The sequence below is a fragment of the Lactuca saligna genome, chromosome 4 (genome assembly GCF_052625555.1).
Source record: "Lactuca saligna cultivar CGN05327 chromosome 4, ASM5262555v1, whole genome shotgun sequence".
Classification (NCBI taxonomy): Eukaryota; Viridiplantae; Streptophyta; class Magnoliopsida; order Asterales; family Asteraceae; genus Lactuca; species Lactuca saligna.
In genome coordinates, this window is record NC_136420.1 from 127009066 (window position 1) to 127034333 (window position 25268).

The following is a 25268-nucleotide window of genomic DNA, read 5'->3' on the forward strand; positions in this document are numbered from 1 at the left end:
GCCTAAATGTTACAAATATGGCAATTAGGTTCTAAAGTATTTTAATACTTATTATTTTCTATGTTTTTATATTTTTTTTAGCAATTTAGGTTTTAAATTTCTATGATTTTATATTTTTTTTATAATTTATTTTATAAATTTATATGTTATTAAAGTAATGTAATAGGTTTTTAAGTAATATAAAATATTATTTATGTTTAATAATTATGTTTTTTATTTAATCTAATGCCAAAAAAATCACTACTACAAAAAATACCCTTTAATGATAAGCATTGCGTATCATAAAAGTCACAAATGACATGCAAATGCATGTCAAAGATCATATCATAAAAGAAGACGACACGCTTTTGCATGTCATAAACTTACGACGCGCATTTACGATACACATATACGACACGCATTGTATGTCAATGAATGCCCTATCATAAATAAAGAAAGACGACACGTATTTATGTGTCGTAACCTTACCACGCTCATGTAACGTGCATTGCATATCATTAAAGCCCATGTTATAAATGAAGATGACACGCATTCGCGTGTCATAAACTTCATTAACCATTTACGATATGCATTTACAATGTGTCTTTAAGATACTCATTTGCGCATAATACAAAAATATATAAACAAATATATACCAAAAAAAGAAAACAATTTCATACAATAACGATATGCATTTAAGAAGTTATCAAAAAATTGTAATACATTGATATTAAGGGGATCCGATAGTACATTGTTATTAAGAGGTTTTCCCTAACTATATAACCTGATACTACATTGCTAATAAGGGACACCTTGTTTCACATATGCTTCATGGTATCAAAGATGGGCATACCATCAATCCTCCAAGAGAGTTCACATACATCACAATATCCTGTCAATCATGTTCAATGCATCACTTAAAAATTCTCTACAACATTTAAATTAAGAAAGACACGGATCTAGGTCTCGTCAAACCTTGTTAGATTCAATAACATCAACATATAGAAGCTAAGCAACAATGATGTTTTCCATGTCATCATCAACAGCTCCATCACAACAGATAATAATTCTCTATAAACACCATATACAATAAACTTCAATTCACTTAGCCTCTGGCATCAATGAACTCCTTCAAATTCTGCAAAATTCCTTTGTCATATGGATTTATAAACTTTGTTGTTGTTATCGTCTCCCCTGAATGATCAAATACAATTCAGTAAATGGTCACTTATAACAGCAGCATACATATTACATATACTTCTCATATATAATATATTAATACCTTTGGCTCAAAAGTCAAAGTGTCTTTTTTTTGTTTAAAATAATGGATAAACATAATTAAATTTACCTGGTTGAAGCTCTACAATATGCTGGAACTCTGGATATCTTTTCCAGTGTATCTGCAATTATAACATCATTTTCTCAAATATTTTTAAACATTATTAATCCAGCCAATGGTAACATAAAGATTATAGAGCTTACAAACTCATCTGTTCTGATATTGAAACACACACAATATATATGCCATGCCAGAAATACCCCCTAATAATTTCATAAAATAAAAGGTCAGTATATAAAGTATATAAGTATATCTCCAAGAATAGAATGTAATGGAAACCAAATATACACCTGCCATAACACTTGCAGAATGGAAAATATCATTGTGCTAGAAACTAATGTTTCATTCCAACCACCCTTCTGGATACAAAATCAAAATAATTACAAGTTTGCCATATAACAAGATTCAAAATCATTGGGAAAACAGTGGCATACCTTCTGTTTACTCTCGGACAAAACTGGAATTTAAGATGAAGATGTGAGAAAGATGAGCTTTCAACATAAGCAAAATTATAAATCTTGTAAGCTTACTTTGAGATGCACCCATGATGTAACAAGCCTCAGCTGTTATAAATCCTGTTAGGAGAATCATGAAAAGTAGATGATTGTTTTGGCCTGTATTAAAACAAAAAAACAGTAGTATCATAAATTATCTAAATATGGTTTTTAACATAACATTCAACTGTAATAATGTGTTAAAGTTGTTACCTATACAATTCCCAAAAGCAGGACAATGGTGATCAAATCCCTTAACATATGCATCACAATGCTTACAATGTCTTACCCTTTGAAGTAATAATGGACTCTGTTATAACAAAAATAATAAGTACTTCAATATCTTTAGTTTATATATAACACCTCAAAAGTAAAGGAAGTATAATTAATAGCAACCTCATCATCAACATTTAGCAATTTAACAAAACCAGGATCACCTGATAGGATTCTGCCATTAAGAAGACACTCATGTATTATGTGTGAAATGAAATTTTGACTATAAGAACAGGTATTAAGCAAGATGTAACATATATATACAGACCTATATAGACCAATTTGGAGCATAATAAGCTCTACATTGAAGACAATGTCCAATAAAGAAGAGACAGCTGTGAAACAGAGTAGTTGGTTGGATAAACATGAAAGAAGATGTTAGCTTTGGTTATCAATTTTAAAGTTAAATAAACATAATCAAGAGGTTACCTTGTCGAATTACAATCACATAAGAACACCAAATGAAGAATAGATTTGTAATCACAAAGGCTGGAGCTGAACCACGGAGTCTAAATAACCTCTTGCATCTTCTCCCTAATGCTGCCATTCCTATCAATGCCATTACTGAGCATAGAAAAACCTCAAAATTAATTCGAAATTGCTAAAATAAACATCACCACTACCATATATACAGATAGAGAACCTGAGAATAGGAAAGGTATGATAATACTGGAGGAGGCGAAGAAGGAAGATATCAGGTAAAGGGCTAATTGCGCCAAGCAAACACAGATGAAGGACACTGTGCTCCGGCCAATTAACCTCCATGGATCCCTACGCTTTCTTTGACGCCCGATAGCTTCCATTTACAGGCGCCAAATGTAACTGCATATATGAATCGATTTGTATGTTTCAGTTGCGAAGAGCTTCGAATCGGATTATCATACGATTCTTTTTTGCAATTACAAGGCCGATTTAATTTTATGTGCCCAAATGCCCGTTCTATTTTGTAAATAGATTTTGTGAAATCAATTTCATGAATCAATCCTGGAATCGAGTGAAGAAGAAGAGGACCGGTGGTGATGGAAGAAAAAGCGATCAGGTGAAGATAGTTGAAGAGATCTGAGGATAACAGTATCAAGAAATATTACCTAAAACTTTAAATCAACGATACCATGAAGTCAAACCGGAAGGTGAAGAAGGTGCGACTTCATCCGAGTTCTCGTCATCATCATTATCTGAATCAATTAGGGATTTAAATCTGGGTTTTTCTATTGGGTGTTTTAGGGATGATGTGCTAGGGTTTTTCCAGGATGATGATGTAGGTAGAGTTCGAAATCGAATTGAATAATCGGGGATTTATATGAATAACTGAAATGTGAAACAACGATTTTTTAAAATTTTGTGGAAAATTTTGTGAAAACGGTTGCGGTGAGCAATCAAAAATTTTGTGAGAGGGGTTGCGGTGGAGCAAAGACCAACCACCAAAACCGCTTTCCCAAATGAGTTGAAAAGGTTTTGAGGAAGGGGCGAAGTTGTCTTGGTCTTGAGGCTGGAGGGTGGGGGGTACGGTTTCGCTGAAAGTGCAGCTGATGTGGTACTGAAACACTATCCCTTCCATGCGGTTTTGGAAGTGCAATTAGAGAGTGTGATAATGAGAGGGAGCGCTCTCTTCCTCTATCTCCCTATCTCACTCTTCTTTCTCTTTCTTCTTTCCACCCCTTTAGTGTTTTAAGGAAACTACGGTAATGGGAGGGAGTGTGGCTCCACTCCCTCCAGCCTGAGTCTTGAGTCTTGAGGATGTTCTGGTACATTGTACTCTGCAAAACCGAGAGGAGGAAGTATATTTGTGTTTGAAGAAGGGGTGATGCTGTTTTGATCCATAGTATTCAATTACAAATTTTTTGAAGATTTGAAATATGGTTTGATATGAGATAAAAAAAAATAAAGTAGATGTATACGTATATCTACAGTTGTAAAAGAGGTAAAAAGATTGAAAAAATTAAATATTTTTTTAACGTTTTTGACCGTTTTACAACGATTCAATATCGAAATTTATACATTGGAATTGAATTTGCATCAAAAAAATTGTCGTTTTCAAGCGTTACCACAATAACACGTTATACCATAACGCATATGGGGCACGGTGTTTCGGCCGTTATAACGTCGTTTTTGGTAGTCCACATCGGAATAACGGCAAGTGTCGTTGCCTACTCCTAGCCGTCTAAAGTCACCGATATGGCGTCCTTTTTCTTTGGAGCCAACATCGCTACCCTATTCTTTCCCATAAGTCACCGTCTTGAATCTTTTCAACCTGTTTGACGTTTTGAGAGAGAGATCGAAAAGGAGAAATGCATATAGTACTTAATCAAAGAATTATGAAAAAAGCCATAGAGTCTGACTATGTGCTAAAGAATTCATGGACGCATGTTTTGTTAAAAAAAAAATATAAAACTACATAATGTACATGACACGCGTTTTTATCATGGGTACCTTCGTGTTTTTTTTTTATTTTGGGGTGACATTAATTTTAGGGCACGTAAAAATACGTATCATAAAACAGTGTGTGTGTGTGTGTCATAGTTTGCGTGTCATTAAATGTGTATATTCTAATAGTGAATAAAAAATAAAAAGATAAATAATGTTGAGTTGTAACCATTTCCAAGAGGTAGTAGTGTGGTAGTGAACATATAGTGGAGAAGACGTAGCGCAGATGTGGCAACACTTTTCTTGTGGGAATGTAGTGATTATACCCTTTAGCATTATAGCGATTGAAAGTGGTCTAAAACACGATTCCAAAAACTGTATCGATTGCGTGTTGTCGGTTGCGCGTCTTGCGATATGAAAATCAAAGCTTTCGATAAAGTTTTCTCATCTTCTTTGCTCCAACCCGTAGCTCTTTTTTTTGCCTTTTCCTTTCTATTGCATTCTTCTAGATAGTGGTTGTGTTTCTTGGACCCTTTTGTCATCATCATTGTCAAGGTTTATAGGTTGGGATTAAGAAAATGGAAATTGAGATGGTTGTGTTTGAAATTGTTAGGGTTGAGAAGGCTATGGATGAAATTGTTGAGAAGATTGTTGTTGAAAAGCTTGGAATTATGGTGATTGAATTGTTGTGGTCCTTATTGTTGGGAGCAATTAGGCAGGTATGGAAGGTTGGTGAATAGAGATTGTTGTTGGATGAGGATATTAACATTTGCTTGTAACCAAGATGTGCATATGGATCATTTGGAGTGTTTAGGGTCGTTAGGGTGTTTAAAGTGGGTGGAGTATTTTCATTTGGATTCATAATTTGAAGAAAATATGAGAAAAACAGAAAGAGGTTTGAGTGTTTGTAGTATATTGTCTTAAATCTCATTTTCTCATAAATAGTAATTTTTTCCAAAATCTATTATAACATAACTTATCACCAAAGTTTTATTCATTTAAATCCATAATTCTTGATGATTATAACGTTTTCTACACCTACAAATTAATATTTAGAATTATGACATTGCAGGTGTGCTCATGATACGGCTAAGGCTATGAAAGAAATAAATGGGTAGTTGCATACCTGGCAAGTAGAAACAATTTCCCCATGATTAAAATATCCACAACTTTATCATATCTCCATCCCTTTATCTTCTTGGTAAAGAGAGTACATTTGTTGAGGTAATCATGATCCAAATTATTTTTTTAGTATTTTAAAAGGTGTTTGGGATAAATAAATTGGTATGTCATTGTAATGTTTGTGCAAGTATGTGAGGGTTTACATATAATGATATCCTATTTTTCTTACTACCTTATGTATGCAGTAATTGATGTAAAACTTCAATTTTTGAATTGGGGATGAAACACAAAAGCTCTTAAAGATGCATAAACCGAAAGATAAGATATGCGAGAGATGCTTGAGCAACATTGCACTTGTTCAGATTTTGTGAAATAAAGTAATGATGGTGATCAGCAGTCATGTAAAGCTCTGCTTTCGGCGGCAATAGACATTCAACCTGGATTGGTCAAAAGGGGAGCCTGTAATAGTCGGTAATGTTCTTGAAACGACACTTGGGTTGAGCTAGGAATGCATGGTTATGCGAAAATCGATTTCAAAAACTCAATTTCAAAAATTCGATTTCAGAAAATTTAAGAGCGGTCGAATTTCAGAAAAGATTTCACAGCAACATTTTGATAATATAACAAATCAGCAAGATTTCAGACTATTGGAGAAGAAAGAATCACAAATCAGCAATATTTCAGAAATAAAAGAAATCAGCAAGATTTCAGCATAGCGTGTCTTTTTTGGGGGTGTTTGGCTTAGCTTTTCACAGCCCAAAAGTCCTTTTTGGAAAAGTTACAAAAAGTCAGGAAATCCTGACTTTTCCAAAAAGTTTCTTTTCCTTGTATAAAAACTCCAGAAGTAGCTTTTAAAACTAGTTTTGCCAAACATCTTTTGCTTTTTTTTTCTTTTCCAAAAAGGTCTTTTGGGATGTGAAAAGCTAAACCAAACACCCCCTTTTTTTCAGCGACAGGAGAAAATGAAAGTCAAACCTGATGCCTTGCTGTCGGACCGGAGGTCTAGAAGGGTGGGCAACGGAGGTCTGGGACAGTGACGTCGGAGTTCTAGTAGCGTGGCTGGACAGTCCCCTGAAGAGAAAAAGTTTAAGCCTTTAGAGGTTAGGACATAGCATGTCTTTTGTTTTTTCGTACGGGCTTTCATATCTGCCCGTTAAGACCATCCACTTCCATTTTTTCATAAAAATAATAATAATAATAATAATAATAATAATAATAATAATAATAATAATAATAATAATAATAATAATAATAAATAAATAAATAAATAAATAAATCTGTTATGAATTATTATTTAGTGAATAACTATTATATTCTCTATATTCACCCATTACTCTCCATAATTAGTGAACATTATGGCAAACATTATTATGAGTTTTATGAGTGTAGTTATGCACCAGTATAATGAGCATTCATATCATGCATCACCTTTCATCTTCTTTGTCTACTATAAATAGTGAATATCATGTATTGTAAAGTTTGATGATTTCATCACAAATATTGGAATAAAAAGTTCTCTCCACTATCATGTCTTTATTTACTTTATCATTTATCTTGTTATTTAATCATATTTAATAACACGTTATCGGCACGACTCTACCATAGAGCTCTAACTCCTTATTGTTCTTGTCATTTTCAGGTATGTATTTTTTATAATTTTACATGTACAATGCTTACAACTTATTTTATGAAATTTCTTAACTAACAGTTCCTTAACATACAAGTCTTTATTTTGATTTCTATTTTCATTCTGGAAAACAATGCTAGAGAAAACTTTCTCTAGTTTTCATACTACTAACATGCTCCTTCAGTAGTAATATCATGAGAAATGTTTAAAATAAATATGAATTAATCTCATATCTACTTGTGGCTTAACAAAACAATGAGTTATTGATGAAAAATCACCAATCAATCCCAACCGGTTCTAGTGCATTCCCTTAAGTGAATGCAACATTATATAATCATAATAGTCATGGGTCTAACCGAGGCAGTGGAGGTTATCTTAATTATCATAAAAATAACAAGATTATAAGTAACCACCGGAAGTTGGAAAATAGCAAAAATCCACATCCTAATGATAAAGTAGTCAAGGAAAAAAAAGTTGAAAATGTTTGTCACTGATGTGGAATGATCGATCATTGGTCTTGTACATGCCACTTACCAAAGCATTTTATTGATCTATACCAAACTTATCTAAAATCTAAAGAAAAATAAAACTTCAAAACAAATTTTATTCAAAGTGATATTCATGAAGATCAACCAGAAATGACACATTTGGATGTTGCTGATTTTCTTGTCTACCTAGAAGGGACAAGTGGTGATATTGATGGTGATTGAAGAATAATGTGTAGTTTTGTTTCATGTCATTTATTATGTTTTTATGTCATATTCATATTGTGAGAAATGATGTCATCACAATCTTATCAATGAAATAAAATATGAATTTATTTCTCTAAGTTGAATGTTTCTTATGTTTTATTTATATTTTGAAAATAGCTATGGATATTTGCAAAAGAAATAATGAAGATATATTTCTTGCAAACACTACAATAACACATAACATTTTTAATAATGAAAAATATTTTGCTTACGTATCAATTAGAGAAGCAAATGTTAATATAATAACAGTTAATGCAAAAAATGATTGAAGGCTCCGAAAGAGCGAATATAATATTATAACAAGGGACGCTAATTACAAATTAGCGATGCATTATTTTCGTCTAAATCACCAAGATTGAAGGCTTTGGAAGAGCGAATATAGTATTACCACAAGTGACAATAATTACAATTGGTGATGCATTATTTTCATTAAAATCATCAAGAAATTTATTAAGTTTTAAGGATATTCGGTCTAACGGATATCATATTGAAACAAGTAATGATGGTAATAAAAATTATCTCGGTATTACAAAAATGATATCGGGTAAAAAAAGTTTTTTAAAAAAAATTACCTGTATTATTCTCCAGATTGTATATTAGAATGATTGAATCTCATGATATTGAAAATAAAAGGTATGATAATACCGTCAAAGTTTGGCATGACCGATTGGACAATCTCGGATCAATTATGGTATGTAGAATAAATGAAACTTAAAGTGGTCATTCCTTGAAAAAACAGAAGATTTTTCAAGATAATGAATTGTCTTGTGTTACATGCTCTCAAGGAAAATTAATTTCCTATCCATCATTGAACAAAGTTAGGTATGAAAATCGTAGTTTTAGAAAAAATTCAAAGGAATATGTGTGGACCAATTCAACTACCATGAGGACCATTTAGATATTTTATGGTTTTAATTGATAAGTCAACTAGATGATCACATGTGTGCTTATTGTCTAGCTGTAATTTGGTTTTTGCAATATTACTTGCATAAATAATCAGCCTAAGGGCACATTTTCACGATTACCCAATTAAGATAATTCGACTTGACAATGCTGCAAAATTTTCATTGCAAGTTATTAACAATTATTGCATGTCGATTGGATCGAACATCCTGTTACACATGTTCGTACGCAAAATGGTCTAATTGATTAATTAAACCTTTAATTAAATGCAAGACCATTACTAATGCATTATAAACTTTCTAATCAACATGAGGGCATGAAATTTTACATGCAACATCACTTATATGCATAATGCCAACTAGTTATCATGAGTTCTCCCCTATTCAACTGGTTTGCGGTTAGGAACCAAATATTTACCATCCAAGGATGTTTGGATGTACAATTTATGTACCCATTTCTCCACCTCACTTCACAAAAATGGTTCCTCAAGAAGAATGAGAATTTATGTTGGTTATGAATCTCCATCTATAGTAAAATATTTAAAATCATCAACTAGAGATTTATTTACAACTATATTTGATGATTAATATTTTGATGAATCATATTTTCCAACATTAGGAGGAGAAATAAAGAAGCTGGAAAATAAAATCTCTTGAAAGGAATTATCACTTTCAGTTTTAGATCCTTGTTCAAGTCAATGTGAACTTGAAATAAAAAAATAATTCCTTTACAAAATGTAGCAAATCAATTGCCAGAAGCATTTACTAACACTAAGTAAGTAACAATGTCTCATGTACCAGCTATACATACTCCAGTTAGAAATGATATCCTAGAAGAAAAAATACAACTGCAAATGAATCTTAGGCACGCCTGAAGCGTGGAAGATCAGCCGGTTCCAAAGATAAAAATCCTCGAAAATGAAATGGAGCAAATACAATTGATGGTCCAAAAGAGAAAACAAAATCACTTGAAAAGATTAATGAAGCTCTAGAAGAGCCAAATGACATAACAAAAGAATATAAGGTACCTGAAAAAAATGAAAATGATAAGATCTCAATAAATTATGTCATGACAGAAGTAAGATGGAACCAACATAAGATAGAAGTCGACGATAAATATTCATATCATGTTCCACGCGTGATTATAAAGAAAATGAGGATCTTGAACCTAAATCTATTAATTAGAAATGTATGAATAGAAAATATTGGCCAAAATGGAAAGATGAAATAAATAAAGAGCTTAATTCTCTTGCCCAATGAAGAGTTTTTGGACCTGTAGTCCGTACACAAGACTGAGTAAGAACAGTGGGACACGAATGTGTATTTGTACACAAAAGAAACGAGAAAAATGAAATTGTGAGATATAAAGCAATACTTGTTGCATAATGTTTTACCCAAATGCCCGAAATTGATTATGAAGAAACGTATTCTCTGGTAGTTGATGTAATTACATTCAGTTATTTTATAAGTTTAACAACATATGCAAAACCGGAGATGTGTCTAATGGATGTATTTACCGCTTATTTATATGGTTCACTTGAAAATGATATTTATATGAAAATCACAGAAGGGTTTAAGGTGCCTGAAGCACAAACTTCTAATTCTCGTGAAGTATATTTGGTAAAATTAAATAAATCTTTGTATAGATTGAAACTATAACGCCCCGATACTCAGGTATTGTCCAATTGTAGTTTCTTGGTTTGGCCCTACTCGACGAGTTGGTTGCCCTACTCGTCGAGTAGCAGCGGGATTGAATCGCAACTTAAGTGACTGACTCGGCGAGTCCAAGAGTGGGACTCGGCGAGTAGGAGCTGGCAAAAGAAACCCTAAGTCCCGGGTTCTGCACTCTATTTAAGGAGGCTTAAGCCCCATTTTGCCTCCTTACAGTTAGATAGAACTCAAAGGAAAACCCTAACCGAGTATTTTGTGCCATTAGTGCCTTGAAAGCTTGAAAGGAGAACTTGTGGAAGGAAGAACTTGGAGAAGCAAAGGGATAGAAGCAAGGGAGGAGTGGAACCCGAAATCTACCTTAGCTAGCACTCATAGAAGGTACCAAGTCGACACCTTTATCCGTTTTCCCTTCTAGATCTCATATAGTGGAAATCTAGGGTTTTTGAGGTGTAAGTAAGGTGATATTGCAAAACATAAGCTAGATATGAGGTTGTAACTTCAGATCTGGACCATTCCTGAGTTCTAGATCCATAAAGTTCCTGTCTTGGACGTGAATTGGGCTTTCCTTGTGCATGAAACCCATTAAGAGCTTAGTTTTGGACATTAACGACCTTTTTAGCCAGGCATACACATAAAGTTTGCGACTTTACGTGAAAGGCATGCCCTGGAAGCTTTGATATGTGGTTTGGAGTCGTTGCATGGCTTAAAATGGATCTGTATGGCTTAAGGACTAAAGGAACTCGGCAAGTCGCAAGAACGACTTGGCGAGTCGTATGAATATAGTCATGAACTCGACGAGTTGGTAGAACAACTCGGCGAGTCTGATGAAGGTTGCCTTAGACTCGACGAGTTGCATGAACAACTCGGCGAGTCGGATGAGTTTCCTCCAAGTTAGGAATGTGTGTGTATCGACGTGTTACTAGAAGAGAAACACGACGAGTGGCTTTAGGGCCTCAATCGAGAATCGTGGGAACTCGACGATTCACGTCGGTGACTCGATGAGTCATGCGTCTGTAGTGATTTAGTGTATACACCACAGTTGTACATAATTAAGACCTTATAGCCTGAGAATGTATGATTAGCCTTATGTTCTGTTCTTGTTTGATTGGGAGCTTAGGGTAGGATTGAATATTCAAAAGTCTATCTGTAACAACTCAAATTTTCAAATAAAATTTTCATTTAAAATAAAACATCATTATTCGACAAAAGAGTTTATTCCAAGTTTATTGCAAAATATAAATAACGAATCCTCAAGATCTTCAACAATGGCAGTGTGTACGTGTCACGCCGGCGCCTTCCCACGGTCATCGCTAGTACCTGAAAAAAACATAAACACAACTAGTAAGCATAAATGCTTAGTGAGTTCCCCAGTATACGACTTACCCACATACGCCTTCCGGCCCGGACCTTTCGGTCCACATAACATTGCCTTCCGGCCCGTAATATAATCGCCTTCCGGCCCATAACATATCGCCTTCCGGCCCGTACTACATTGCCCTCCGGCCCATAATATTTTGCCTTCCGGCCCATAATAGTGTAAAATATAACACATATAACATATCACACATAACACATAAGTCATACTTCATACCGTTCTTTCTATCACATAAAGTCACGCCTTCCGGCCCGTATAAGCATACATCACATATAAGCATACATCACATATAAAGCATCTACCTCTCTAGACATAGCATAAATATAACACATACAACCTTCCGGTCACGCAGTCAAACCCTTACGGGTGAAGTATAGTGAGAAGACTCACCTCGTAGTATGCAAGCTATAAACCCTTCGAGCTACTCGCACTCGATCCGCTAATCTGCAGGCTCCCTATAATACCACATACCTTTATTAATGATCTTATCAAACAAGACAACTGACCCTACTAAATTACATACAGGTCAACGGTCAACTTGACCGGACTCGTCGAGTGCAAAGGCAACTCGGCGAGTCTAGACACCCTGACTCCACTCGCCGAGTCTAAAGAACGACTCGACGAGTTCCAGTAGATCTTCAAGCTACTCGCCGAGTCTGAAGAACAACTCGGCGAGTCCTAGTGAATCTTCAAGCTACTCGCCGAGTCTGATCATTGGACTCGGCGAGTCTTCGCCATGCAATCAATCAACTGCCTCCTGTACTTCGCATGATTCCATAATATATAGATATGGGGCTTCCTGGACCTTCACATTTACTATTACAGGGGTTTAAACACTTGTAACAGCACTATAATCTATCAAATCCTTAAATGGGTTTCCTAAACCCTAGATTCGCATACAACGTAAAAGCTACAGATATGATCCGAGGATTACCTGGAAAACGTGTTCCCTGTGTCCCCAACCTTCAGAACTCGACCCCTTGAACCTCCTTTGATCACCACCTTGCCTCTCCTTGTCTAACAACCTCTTCAAGCTTCCACTAGCCCTCACCCTTGCTCCAGATGCCCACAAACTCCTAAGTTATCTTCAATCGGCCAAAAGACGAGACATGACGGCCCTAAAGACATTATATACGATTCAGAATCAAAACGGCTAGGGTTTCAGCTGAACAGCGTCGACTCGCCGAGTCCCTAATGGACTCGTCGAGTCCAGTCGCGAATCTGTGACCAAGACCGTGGTCCTACTCGGCGAGTCAGGCACCAACTCGCCGAGTCCCCTCCTAAATATGCCCCCAAAAATAATTTAAGAAATACCTGAAATTCCGGGCTGTTACAACTCTCCCCCACTAGAACTAGACTTCGCCCTCGAAGTCTCATTCTGCGAATAACTCCGGATGTTGCTCTCGCATTTCACTTTCCGGCTCCCAAGTCATCTCCGATCCCTTCCGATGTTGCCACTGAACCAACACCAGGGGTATCTCCTTGTTCCGTAGAACCTTGATCTTCCGATCCCTGATAGCTACTGGTCTCTCAGCGTAATTCAGGCTTGCATCCACCTGAATATCCCCTAACGGAACCACTACCGCTTCATCGGCTATACACTTCCTCAACTGTGATACGTGGAAGGTATTGTGAATCTGACTCAGCTCCGCTGGCAACTCCAACCGATAAGCTACCCGACCTACCCTTGCAATTACCCGGAATGGACCTATGAACCGGGGGCCCAATTTTCCCCTCTTTCTGAACCGAATCACTCCTTTCCAAGGAGAAACCTTTAGGAGAACGAAGTCGCCGACCTGGAATTCGAGCTCGGACCGGCGTCTGTCCGCATAACTCTTCTGTCGGCTCTGGGCGGTCAATAACCTCTGCCTCACCCGTTGAATCTGTTCGGTCGTCTGAAGTACGATCTCTGTACTGCCCATCACTCTCTGTCCCACTTCTCCCCAGCAAATGGGAGTCCGACACCTCCTACCATACAACAACTCAAAAGGTGGCATACCAATGCTCGAATGATGGCTGTTGTTGTAGGAAAACTCAGCCAACGGCAGATGCGCATCCCAGCTACCCCCGAAGTCTAACACACACGCTCTAAGCATGTCTTCTAATGTCTGAATCGTCCGCTCGCTCTGACCGTCGGTCTGGGGATGGTATGCGGTACTAAAATGCAGTTTGGTACCCAACTCCTCATGGAATTTCTTCCAGAACCTGGAAGTGAAACGTACATCGCGGTCCGAAACAATCGAGGTCGGCACTCCATGCCGAGATACTATCTCTCTCACGTATAACTCTGCCAACTTCTCTGCTGATGAACTTTCGCTAATGGCAAGGAAGTGTGCACTCTTTGTAAGCCTATCCACAATCACCCAAATCGCATCGACTCCCCTGGCAGTTCTCGGCAATTTGGTGATGAAATCCATCGTGATCTGTTCCCACTTCCACTCAGGAATCTCCAAGGGTTGCAACTTACCGTGCGGTCTCTGGTGCTCGGCCTTAACCCTACGGCAGGTCAAACACCTCTCAACGAACCAGGCGACGTCTCTCTTCATGCAAGGCCACCAGTACTCCTTTCTCAAATCCAAATACATTTTCGTAGCACCGGGATGGATCGAGAATTTCGATCTGTGTGCCTCCTCCATCAAAGTAACACGCGTACCGCCCACGAATGGTACCCAGATCCGACCCTGAAACGTCAGAAGTCTCCGTCCATCCATAACGAACTCTGAAATCAACCTGACGACCCGCTCCTGCTTCTGCATCCCAGATTTCACAACCTCGGCCTGTGCCCCACGAATAGCATCTAATACCGGAGTCATCACCGTCGATCTCAAACATACGTCCCGCAATGGAGTGCTCTCCGCCCTACGACTCAATGCATCGGCTACCACATTAGCCTTGCCTGGGTGGTATAGGATCTCACAGTCATAATCCTTAACCACGTCTAACCATCTCCTCTGACGCATGTTTAGGTTGGGTTGATCCATCAAATACTTCAAACTCTTATGGTCCGTGTATATGGTACAACGAACCCCATACAGGTAGTGACGCCAAATTTTGAGGGCGAACACTACTGCCCCCAACTCTAAGTCATGCGTGGGATATCTCGCTTCGTGAGGCTTCAGCTGCCTCGATGCATAGGCTATCACATGGCCCCTCTGCATCAACACTGCACCCAGTCCTGAAATCGATGCGTCGCAATATACGACAAAGTCCTCCATCCCTTCCGGGAGAGCTAATACTGGGGCTTCGCACAGTCTCTGATGAAGTGTCTCGAAGGAAGTCTGCTGCTCGGGTCCCCATGAAAATGTAACACTCTTCCGGGTCAATCTGGTGAGCGGCACCGCGATCTTGGAGAAGTCCCTAATGAACCTCCGATAGTACCCCGCCAACCCAAGGAAACTCCTGATCTCAGAAGGTGACTTCGGTGCCTCCCAACTCATCACCGCTTCCACCTTGGCCGGATCGACCAATATCCCTGCCTGATTTACAACGTGCCCTAGAAATTGGACCTCCCGTAACCAGAAGTCGCATTTGGAGAATTTTGCATATAGCTTCTCTGACCTCAGTACCTCAAGGACCTCCCTCAAATGTCCCTCATGCTGCTCTCTAGACCGCGAATACACCAGAATGTCGTCGATAAATACAATCACAGACCGATCCAGCATCGGCCTGCATACCCTGTTCATGAGGTCCATGAACACTGCTGGGGCATTGGTGAGCCCAAAAGGCATCACCACGAACTCGTAATGCCCATACCGCGTCCTAAATGCTGTCTTCTGGACGTCCTCATCCCGCACTCTTACCTGATGGTACCCTGATCTCAAATCAATCTTGGAAAACCAAGATGCCCCTTGCAACTGATCGAATAGATCATCGATCCTCGGTAACGGATAGCGGTTCTTGACCGTCACCTTGTTCAGTTCCCGGTAATCGATACACATCCGGTGTGAACCATCCTTCTTCTTGACGAACAGAATCGGTGCTCCCCACGACGAGCTACTCGGCCGAATAAATCCCTTTCCCAACAACTCCTGAAGTTGCGAGGACAACTCTTGCATCTCTGGAGGTGCAAGACGATAAGGCACCTTCGCAATAGGCGCAGCCCCTGGAACTAGGTCGATACCAAACTCTACTTGCCTCGCAGGAGGCACTCCCGGCAAATCCTCGGGAAAAACATCTGGAAACTCGCGCACCACTGGAACCTCCTCCACTGTCTTCGGCCTCTCGGAAGTCTCCCGCGTATCCATCACATACGCCACAAAACCATTACGTCCCCTCTGTATGCATTGCCTCGCCCTAGCGGCCGAACAAAAAGCTGATCCCGAACGGGTACCCTCGCCGTATACCGTAAGAACTCCCCCACTAGGGTCTCGTATAGTCACCAGCTGACGCTCGCAGTCGATGACAGCGCTGAATCGGCTCAACCAGTCCATGCCTACGATGACACAGACGTCCCCCATCGCAATAGGAACTAGGTCAATCGGGAACGCGACCCCGAAGATCTCTAGCACACATCCCCGAAGGACCTCCGTAGCACAAACCACCCTCTCGGCCGCAATAGAAACACTCAAAGGTCGACTTAACGGCTCACGACTAGTGCCGATATGCTGACTAAAGGCTAACGATACAAACGATCTACTCGCACCCGAATCAAATAACACTAGAGCAGGCATAGAGTTCACAAGAAAAGTACCTACACATACATTAACATAAGCATAACATTTCGACCTTTAAGTGAATACGTGAGTGATAACATACCTGCCACAACATCGGGTGCAGCGCGGACCTCCTCCGCAGTCAGCTGAAAGGCTCTTCCGCGAGCCCTCGGGGCCTCGACCTTCGCCGGTCGGGTCTCAGTAGTCCTGGTAGTAGGTGTATCTCCCTGACAAAGCTGCGGACACTCGGCCTTCCGATGGCCTATCTGGTTGCAGTGAAAGCAAACCATAAACCCCTTAGGGCAATCCCTGGCAATATGTCCCTCCTTGCCACACTTGTAGCAACCACCAGCTCGACACACCCCCTCGTGACTCTTGCCGCACTTCGCGCAAGTGCGACCCTTCGGACCTCCCATCCTCGAATCAGCGAACTTAGTCCGCTTGGCTGCCGGCTGAGACTAAGCCGGCCGCCGATCCACCTGCCGAGACTCAGCCTCCTCCCTCGCCTGAGTCTCCAACTCGATCTCGCGCTTCCTGGCGTTCGCCTGAAGCTCAGTGAAAGTACGATAGGTGGAGTTTGACACAAACTCCCGGATCTCCCTCTTCAAAACGCCCAAATACCGGCTCATCCGCGACTGCTCCGTAGATACCAGCTCGGGGCAGAACATTGCCCTCTCATGAAACTTCCGCGTGATCACCGCCACGGAATCATTACCCTGCTTAAGGGTCAAGAACTCCTGAATCAATCGCTCCCTCTCCACCGGGGGAACGTACTCGTCCCTGAACATCTCCGTAAACCTCTCCCATGTTACCACTGAAATCTCCGCCTGAGTGAAGTTCGCCGTCACGAACTTCCACCAATCCTTCGCTCCCAGACGGAGCTGGTTCAAGGCGAACCGTACCCTCAAGTGCTCCGGGCATGAGCAAGTATAGAAGCACCCCTCGATGTCGGCGATCCACCTCATAGCCGCAATCGGATCCTGCGTCCCATCAAATTCAGGGGGTTTCGTGTTGCTGAATTCCCTGAATAGTAATGAATCACCCCCTTGCGGCCTAGCAGCAGCCACAGCTGCGGTAGCGGCAGCGACTGCAGCTTCAGTAAGTGCGGCGTACCGCTCCTCAAACTCCTCCATCAGAGTGGTCTTAATAGACCCAAACATCTCCGGGATCTCAGCCCGAACCGCCGCAGCTACCTCTTCCTGAATAATCTGACGAATCTCCTCGTCACTCGCACCGCTCGAACTCGCCCCATTGCGTGTGATGACCATGATGTCTCTGAAATACAACATAAAATCATCAGAGACTCCACCAAGTACAATTGTACTCGATACACGCCCTACTCAGTCTCCGATTTCCAGGGATTCTTACTTGGGTCTTCCACTGATCCGGTGCCTTCGGTAGTACGGGCCCAATACTACCGACCACACCGTATCAGTATTCGTCCCAAATCTTCCTCCCCAAATCCCGAATAATGAGTACTCTACCTCTAGTATGCACTATCTACTTGCACGCTACCAAATATCTCATATAAGCAATCTCCCTAGACTAAGGCATCACAAAACAGGCAATTCTAGTCCTATCATGTATACCTAGTCTTCTAGCATGCATAACAATTCATAATTCAGTGCATAACATAACATTGTAAGGTATTCTGGGGATCTTTACCGTTCGGGCGCTGGCTGATCGTACACACTGCTCCATTCTTGTTTTACCGCCTTACCATTTATGAAATGTTGTGTCCTTATTATTTAAAAAGGTTTTTCCTCAAATCCCCGGTCTGAGTTCAGTTGCACCCGAAAGTACACCCGAATCCCTCAAACCAAGGCTCTGATACCAATTGTAACAACTCAAATTTTCAAATAAAATTTTCATTTAAAATAAAACATCATTATTCGACAAAAGAGTTTATTCCAAGTTTATTGCAAAATATAAATAACGAATCCTCAAGATCTTCAACAATGGCAGTGTGTACGTGTCACGCCGGCGCCTTCCCACGGTCATCGCTAGTACCTGAAAAAAACATAAACACAACTAGTAAGCATAAATGCTTAGTGAGTTCCCCAGTATACGACTTACCCACATACGCCTTCCAGCCCGGACCTTTCGGTCCACATAACATTGCCTTCCGGCCCGTAATATAATCGCCTTCCGGCCCATAACATATCGCCTTCCGGCCCGTACTACATTGCCCTCCGGCCCATAATATTTTGCCTTCCGGCCCATAATAGTGTAAAATATAACACATATAACATATCACACATAACACATAAGTCATACTTCATACCGTTCTTTCTATCACATAAAGTCACGCCTTCCGGCCCGTATAAGCATACATCACATATAAGCATACATCACATATAAAGCATCTACCTCTCTAGACATAGCATAAATATAACACATACAACCTTCCGGTCACGCAGTCAAACCCTTACGGGTGAAGTATAGTGAGAAGACTCACCTCGTAGTATGCAAGCTATAAACCCTTCGAGCTACTCGCACTCGATCCGCTAATCTGCAGGCTCCCTATAATACCACATACCTTTATTAATGATCTTATCAAACAAGACAACTGACCCTACTAAATTACATACAGGTCAACGGTCAACTTGACCGGACTCGTCGAGTGCAAAGGCAACTCGGCGAGTCTAGACACCCCGACTCCACTCGCCGAGTCTAAAGAACGACTCGACGAGTTCCAGTAGATCTTCAAGCTACTCGCCGAGTCTGAAGAACAACTCGGCGAGTCCTAGTGAATCTTCAAGCTACTCGCCGAGTCTGATCATTGGACTCGGCGAGTCTTCGCCATGCAATCAATCAACTGCCTCCTGTACTTCGCATGATTCCATAATATATAGATATGGGGCTTCCTGGACCTTCACATTTACTATTACAGGGGTTTAAACACTTGTAACAGCACTATAATCTATCAAATCCTTAAATGGGTTTCCTAAACCCTAGATTCGCATACAACGTAAAAGCTACAGATATGATCCGAGGATTACCTGGAAAACGTGTTCCCTGTGTCCCCAACCTTCAGAACTCGACCCCTTGAACCTCCTTTGATCACCACCTTGCCTCTCCTTGTCTAACAACCTCTTCAAGCTTCCACTAGCCCTCACCCTTGCTCCAGATGCCCACAAACTCCTAAGTTATCTTCAATCGGCCAAAAGACGAGACATGACGGCCCTAAAGACATTATATACGATTCAGAATCAAAACGGCTAGGGTTTCAGTTGAACAGCGTCGACTCGCCGAGTCCCTAATGGACTCGTCGAGTCCAGTCGCGAATCTGTGACCAAGACCGTGGTCCTACTCGGCGAGTCAGGCACCAACTCGCCGAGTCCCCTCCTAAATATGCCCCCAAAAATAATTTAAGAAATACCTGAAATTCCGGGCTGTTACACTATCGGGTCCAACATTATGTATGGCTAGCATGCACTAGTGTTGCAGGGTTGGTGGAAGTTTCGTGAGTGGGTAGGTGTTGGGATAAGTCTGCCGATTTCGAGTCGTCTAGTATTCCTTAGGAATCGGACTTGAGTGCTCGATGTAATTATATGTATTGTTAGGGCACTGTGGTAATACTTGGAACAAATATGGGTAGGTTTGGAAGGTAGTATGGGCCCGTACTACTGAAAGCACAAGACCCATACGCATGACAAGGAAGTCACAACTCCCAAGGTTTTATTGGGGGTTGGTCCTTAGTTGTTGTAAACGTTATCTAATGCCTTATGTTGTGTTTTCAGAATGGTGATGACAAGGCGCTTTGTGACTGGATCCGGTTCAGGATCAGGATCGGGATCAGGAGAGGGTGGACAGGGAGAGCTGACAGCACCCGAGACAATCGGCCAAATGAGGCCGGAGGAGATGGACGACAGGATTCGAGCAATCCTGCATGACGAGGTTGTTGCGTTGTTCCGAGCCGAATTGTCAGAAATGTTCGGGTCAATTAAGACCGCCATGGTGGAGTATTTTGATGAGCGTTACGCAGCCCTCGCAGAGACAGCCACCGCAGCAGCTGCATCAGCTGTAACTACAGCAGGGGGAAGAGTAGGTAGGGGTTTTCAGTACTGGGACTTCGACAACACGAAGCCTGCTACTTTTGATGGGATACAGGATCCCATCAAGTCTATGAGATGGATTTCAGATGTGGAGGGGTGTTTCTTTACCTGCTCGTGTCCTACTGACCAAAAGTTCAGGTGTGCTCTTAACCTGCTTAGGTCCGGAGCCAAGGATTGGTGGAGACTTGCGACTGGGGCTTATATTGATGATCAGAGAGTTGCTGTTACTTGGGAGCAGTTCTGGGATATGTTCCGCGCTCGTTACATTCCGAGGGTTGAGCGGGAACGTTTGGCACAGGAGTTTCTGAGTCTGAGACAGGATGGAGAGTCGGTGACGGAGATCACCCGTATGTTCACCGAGAGGGTGATGTTCTGCCCAGAGTTTGCCTCTAAGCAGTCTCAGATGACCCGTTATCTGAGTATGCTCAAAACTGATATCCGACAGTTCGTGTACACCCAGCGATGTGATACTATTCTAGAGTTATAGGAGGCCGCCAAGCGGCGGGAGTTGGAGATTGAGCTGCAACTGAGGGAGCAGCGGCCGGCCCCGGTACTGTCACAGCTGGCGCCGAAGTGGCCTAAGACCGCAGATGCTAGGACAGGGGGTCAACAGGGCTGCAATTGTGGGAAGTGTGGCAAGGGTCATTATGGGGTATGTCGGGCTGGTAGTGGGTGCCACAAATGTGGCAAGGAGAGACATTACGCGAAGGACTGTCGCCAGGCTGCCACAGTTCCTGGTATGAGGTTATGTTACCACTAAAACCAGGTCGGACACATGAGGGCCAACTGTCCACTACTTACCACCAAGTCGATGCAGGCTGCAGCACCGGCTACTTTGAGGATCATAGACGGGAGATTAGACATGTCATAGCCTCCGAAGGCTCAGGGTTGTGCTTTCCAGCTTATGGCGGAGGAGGCCACAACAGCACCAGATGTGGTTTCTGGTATGTTTCTATCCTCACCTTGTTTTATTTATTTGTTATATGCTTATCTATTGTACCTGTAATTAGGTATGTCTTTGGTGAATTCGTTGCCTGCTTTGGTCTTATTTGACTCGGGGACGAGCCGGTCTTTCGTGTCTCAGTCTTTTAGTGGGGAGTTCAGTATGCCTATGGGCGAGTTAGAGTGTCTGTTGCAATTGCCCATTGCTAACAAACACGGGGTTTCTGCTTGTTCAGTTTATATAGGATGTGACTTGGAGATTTTTGGGGTGTCTTTTCCGATAGACTTGATTCCGATTCCCATGGGGGAGGTGTGCATGAGTGTGGGTATGGATTGGATCAGTAGGTTCGGTGCTATGATTGATTGCGAGGGTCAGCGAGTGGTAGTTCGAACGCCAAGTGGGGGAGAACTGATTATATATAGTGAGGGTACAAGAGTAGGCTCAGGTTTTTTCTCAACTGCCAGGGCTTGGCAGTACATTCAGCACGGGTATATGAGTTATCTAGCGTATGTGGTAGATACGCGAGTTCGAGACCAGATTTCGGTCTCCGATGTACCACTGGTCAGGGAGTTCGTAGATGTGTTTCCGGAGGAGTTGCCAGGGATACCTCCGGAGAGGCAGGTTGAGTTCAGAATCGACCCGGTGCCAGGTGCGGCCCCTATCGCTAAGTCATCATACCAATTGGCGCCGCCTGAGATGCAGGAACTATCATCGCAGCTATAGGAACTGCTAGGAAAGTAGTTCATTCGACCTAGCAGTTCTCCGTGGGGAGCGCTGATTCTTTTCGTTCGGAAGAAGGACGGATCACACCGGATGTGCATTGATTACCGGGAGTTAAACAAGCTAACGGTGAAGAACCGTTATCCACTCCCGAGGATAGACGACCTCTTTGATCAGCTGCAGGGTGCATCTTGGTTTTCCAAGATCGATTTGAGGTCCGGGTATCACCAGGTCAGGGTCATGGAGGAGGACGTGGAGAAGACCGCATTCCGAACTCGTTATGGACATTACGAGTTCGTGGTGATGCCGTTTGGGATCACCAACGCGCCAGGGGTTTTTATGGACCTGATGAATCGGGTCTGCAGACTGATGCTCGACCGCTCGGTCATAGTGTTTATAGATGATATCTTAGTGTATTCCAAGACCCGAGAGCAACATGAGGAACATCTACGAGAGTTGTTGGGGTTCTGAGGCGGGAACGGCTATACGCCAAGTTCTCAAAGTGTGAATTTTGGTTACGAGAGGTCCAATTCCTTGGACATCTCGTTAACCAAGAATGGATCTTGGTCGATCCGGCCAAGATCGAGGCGGTTATGTAGTGGGAGGTTCCGAAATCCCCCTCAGATATTAGGAGCTTTTTGGGATTGGCAGGATACTATCGGAGATTTATACAGGATTTCTCTAAGATTGCAGTACCCGTCACTCGTCTCACAAGAAAAGGGGTGGATTTTCGGTGGGGTCCCAAATAGCAAGGAGCGTTCGAGACCCTCCGTTAGCGTTTGTGTGAAGCGCCAGTCCTAACACTCCCGGAGGGAGTTGAGGATTTTGTGGTGTTCTGTGATGCCTCCATCACAGGGTTAGGGAAGGTTCTCATGTAGAGAGGACGAGTGGTAGCCTATGCATCGCGGCAGCTGAAACCGCATGAGATTTGATACCCTACGCATGATTTGGAGTTGGGGGCAGTGGTGGTCGCCCTCAAGATATGGAGACATTACCTTTATGGGGTCCGCTGTACCATTTATTCGGATCACAAGAGTTTAAGGCACATCATGGATCAGCCGAACCTAAACATGAGGCAGCGCAGGTGGCTCGATGTAGTCAAGGACTACGATTGCGATATCCTTTACCACCCTGGTAAAGCGAATGTGGTTGTGGATGCTTTGAGCCACAAGTCAGCGGGGTCTTCTACTCCTGCAATATGTATGAAAATAGTTGTGGAATCTCCTCTTGTGGCCTTAATTAGGGATGCCCAGATGGAGGGCATGCGACCGGAAAATTTGAAGAGAGAAAGGATCAAGGGTGAAAACGCCAGGTTCGTGTAGGATAGTCGGGGATTACTGACCATATATAGTCGGGTTTAGGTTCCGATGACTGGCGGGATCAGGCAGATGGTTATGGAAGAGGCTCATAAGTCTCCCTTCTCCATCCACCCGGGAGCCACCAAGATATACCAGGATTTGAGCTTGAGCTATTGGTGGTCGGGTATGAAACGCGAGATCGCTTGGTACGTCGAGAGGTGCTTGACCTGCAGGATGGTCAAGGCCGAACACCAGAGGCCTCATGGCAAGCTGCAGCCCCTAGAGGTTCCCATGTGGAAGTGGGAGCATGTCATGATGGACTTTATCACCAAGCTGCCAAGGACGGTGAAGGGGTTCGACGCCATTTGGGTCATCATGGACCAATTGACCAACAGTGCCCATTTCTTGGCCATACGGGAGAGTTCCTCGGCCGAAAAGTTGGCCGAGGTGTACGTTTGTGAGATCGTGTCTCGCCATGGGATTCCCGTTTCCATTGTCTCAGATCGGGATGTCAGGTTTACCTCTCGTTTCTGGCAGAAGTTTCACGAGGAGCTGGGCACGCGGTTGCACTTCAGCACAGCATTCCACCCTCAGACAGACGGCCAGAGAGAGCAGACTATTCAGACCCTCGAGGACATGCTGAGGGCGTGTGTCATCGACTTTGGTGGGAGCTGGGATTCTCACCTACCGCTTGCAGAGTTCGCCTACAACAACAGCTATCATTCTAGCCTTGGCGCCCCGCCATTCGAGCTGTTTTACGAGTGGAGATTTCACACCACGATTTGTTGGGATGAGGTGGGCCACAAGGTAATGGGCCGGACGTAGGTGGTTTTGCAGACAACCGAGAAGATTCAACAGATCAGACAGACGTTGCAGATAGCTCAGAGTCGGCAGAAAAGTCACGTCGACAGGCGCCGATCCGAATTGGAATTTCAGATAGGCGACATGGTACTTCTGAAGGTCTCGCCCTGGAAGGGTGTGATCCGTTTCAGGAAAAGGGAAAATTGGGCCCTCGATACTGTAACGCATGTGTTTCCGGGCTTGCCATTTTTAGCAATGTAATGGTCTAGGTTAACCTTTGTAACCCGTTTTGAAATAATAAGATTGTATTATTTGAGTATTATGTGATTTGTGCTTAATTGCTTAATTATGTGGTTTGATTAATTAAGAATAAAAATAAGCGTCAAAATTGAAGTGTAAAATAAACTTGATATCTTTGGATAATGTTGTAGTAGTTGAAACAAGGTTTCCGAAGATATAAAGAATGCCGAAATCCGAGTTATAACGAGGAAGTTATGACCTGTCGAAGTTTCGCGACAGAACCGGCAACGCTGAATAACGTAAAAAGTGAAATTTACGTTAAAGCGATATTTAGCCTTAGTGATCTAAACGAGAATTGAAGATCTCGTTGTTAGTATCAAAGCGATAAAAAGTTAGGCGAGAACGGACGTCAAACGAAGAAGTTATGAATTTATAACGAAATTTTCTGTCCCGGCCTATTAAAAATAAATAAGAAAAATAAAGTCAAAATTAGCCGACGGAGTCTAAACGAAAGTTGTAGAGCGTAGTCTCACCTTTCCGTGGATATAAAGAACGTTGAAAACGGAGCTCGTATGCAAAAGTTACGCAAGTTTGAAGTTTGCTTAATAGCGTACGCCCCGCGTAATTTGGGGTACGCCCAGCGTACTTGTGAACCGCC

At 41.9% G+C, this 25268-nt stretch overlaps 1 protein-coding gene across 6 annotated transcripts; it reads right to left on the minus strand.

The window, feature by feature from the left end:
• Positions 1–651: 651 nt before the first annotated feature.
• On the minus strand, positions 652–3546 carry LOC145042781 (uncharacterized). Of its 6 annotated transcripts, none has more exons than XM_078991254.1 (13): positions 3174–3544; positions 2729–2907; positions 2515–2649; positions 2354–2420; positions 2209–2260; positions 2026–2122; positions 1849–1932; positions 1753–1775; positions 1609–1677; positions 1462–1521; positions 1328–1379; positions 955–1173; positions 652–871 (listed from the first exon to the last, which is right to left on the minus strand). In XM_078991254.1, the coding sequence occupies exons 2-12, from the start codon at positions 2886–2888 to the stop codon at positions 1085–1087; spliced, it is 888 nt and encodes a 295-aa protein (XP_078847380.1). In that variant the 5' UTR covers positions 2889–2907; positions 3174–3544; the 3' UTR covers positions 652–871; positions 955–1084. The 6 variants fall into 6 exon arrangements, with proteins under 6 accessions (XP_078847380.1, XP_078847381.1, XP_078847384.1 ...); XM_078991255.1 differs by having other exon boundaries at positions 2729–3069; XM_078991258.1 differs by having other exon boundaries at positions 1609–1674; positions 1849–1893; positions 2729–3546.
• Between the last annotated feature and the right edge of the window lie 21722 nt (positions 3547–25268).

Excerpts from the sequence above, each read along its gene's own strand:
- LOC145042781 (XM_078991254.1), bottom strand. The coding sequence starts at position 2,888 with ATGGAAGCTATCGGGCGTCAAAGAAAGCGTAGGGATCCATGGAGGTTA. Across the intron at positions 2,123-2,208 it reads TGCTAAATGTTGATGATGAG|AGTCCATTATTACTTCAAAG; the intron begins GTTGCTATTAAT and ends TTGTTATAACAG. Across the intron at positions 1,678-1,752 it reads TGTCCGAGAGTAAACAGAAG|AAGGGTGGTTGGAATGAAAC; the intron begins GTATGCCACTGT and ends TTTTGTATCCAG.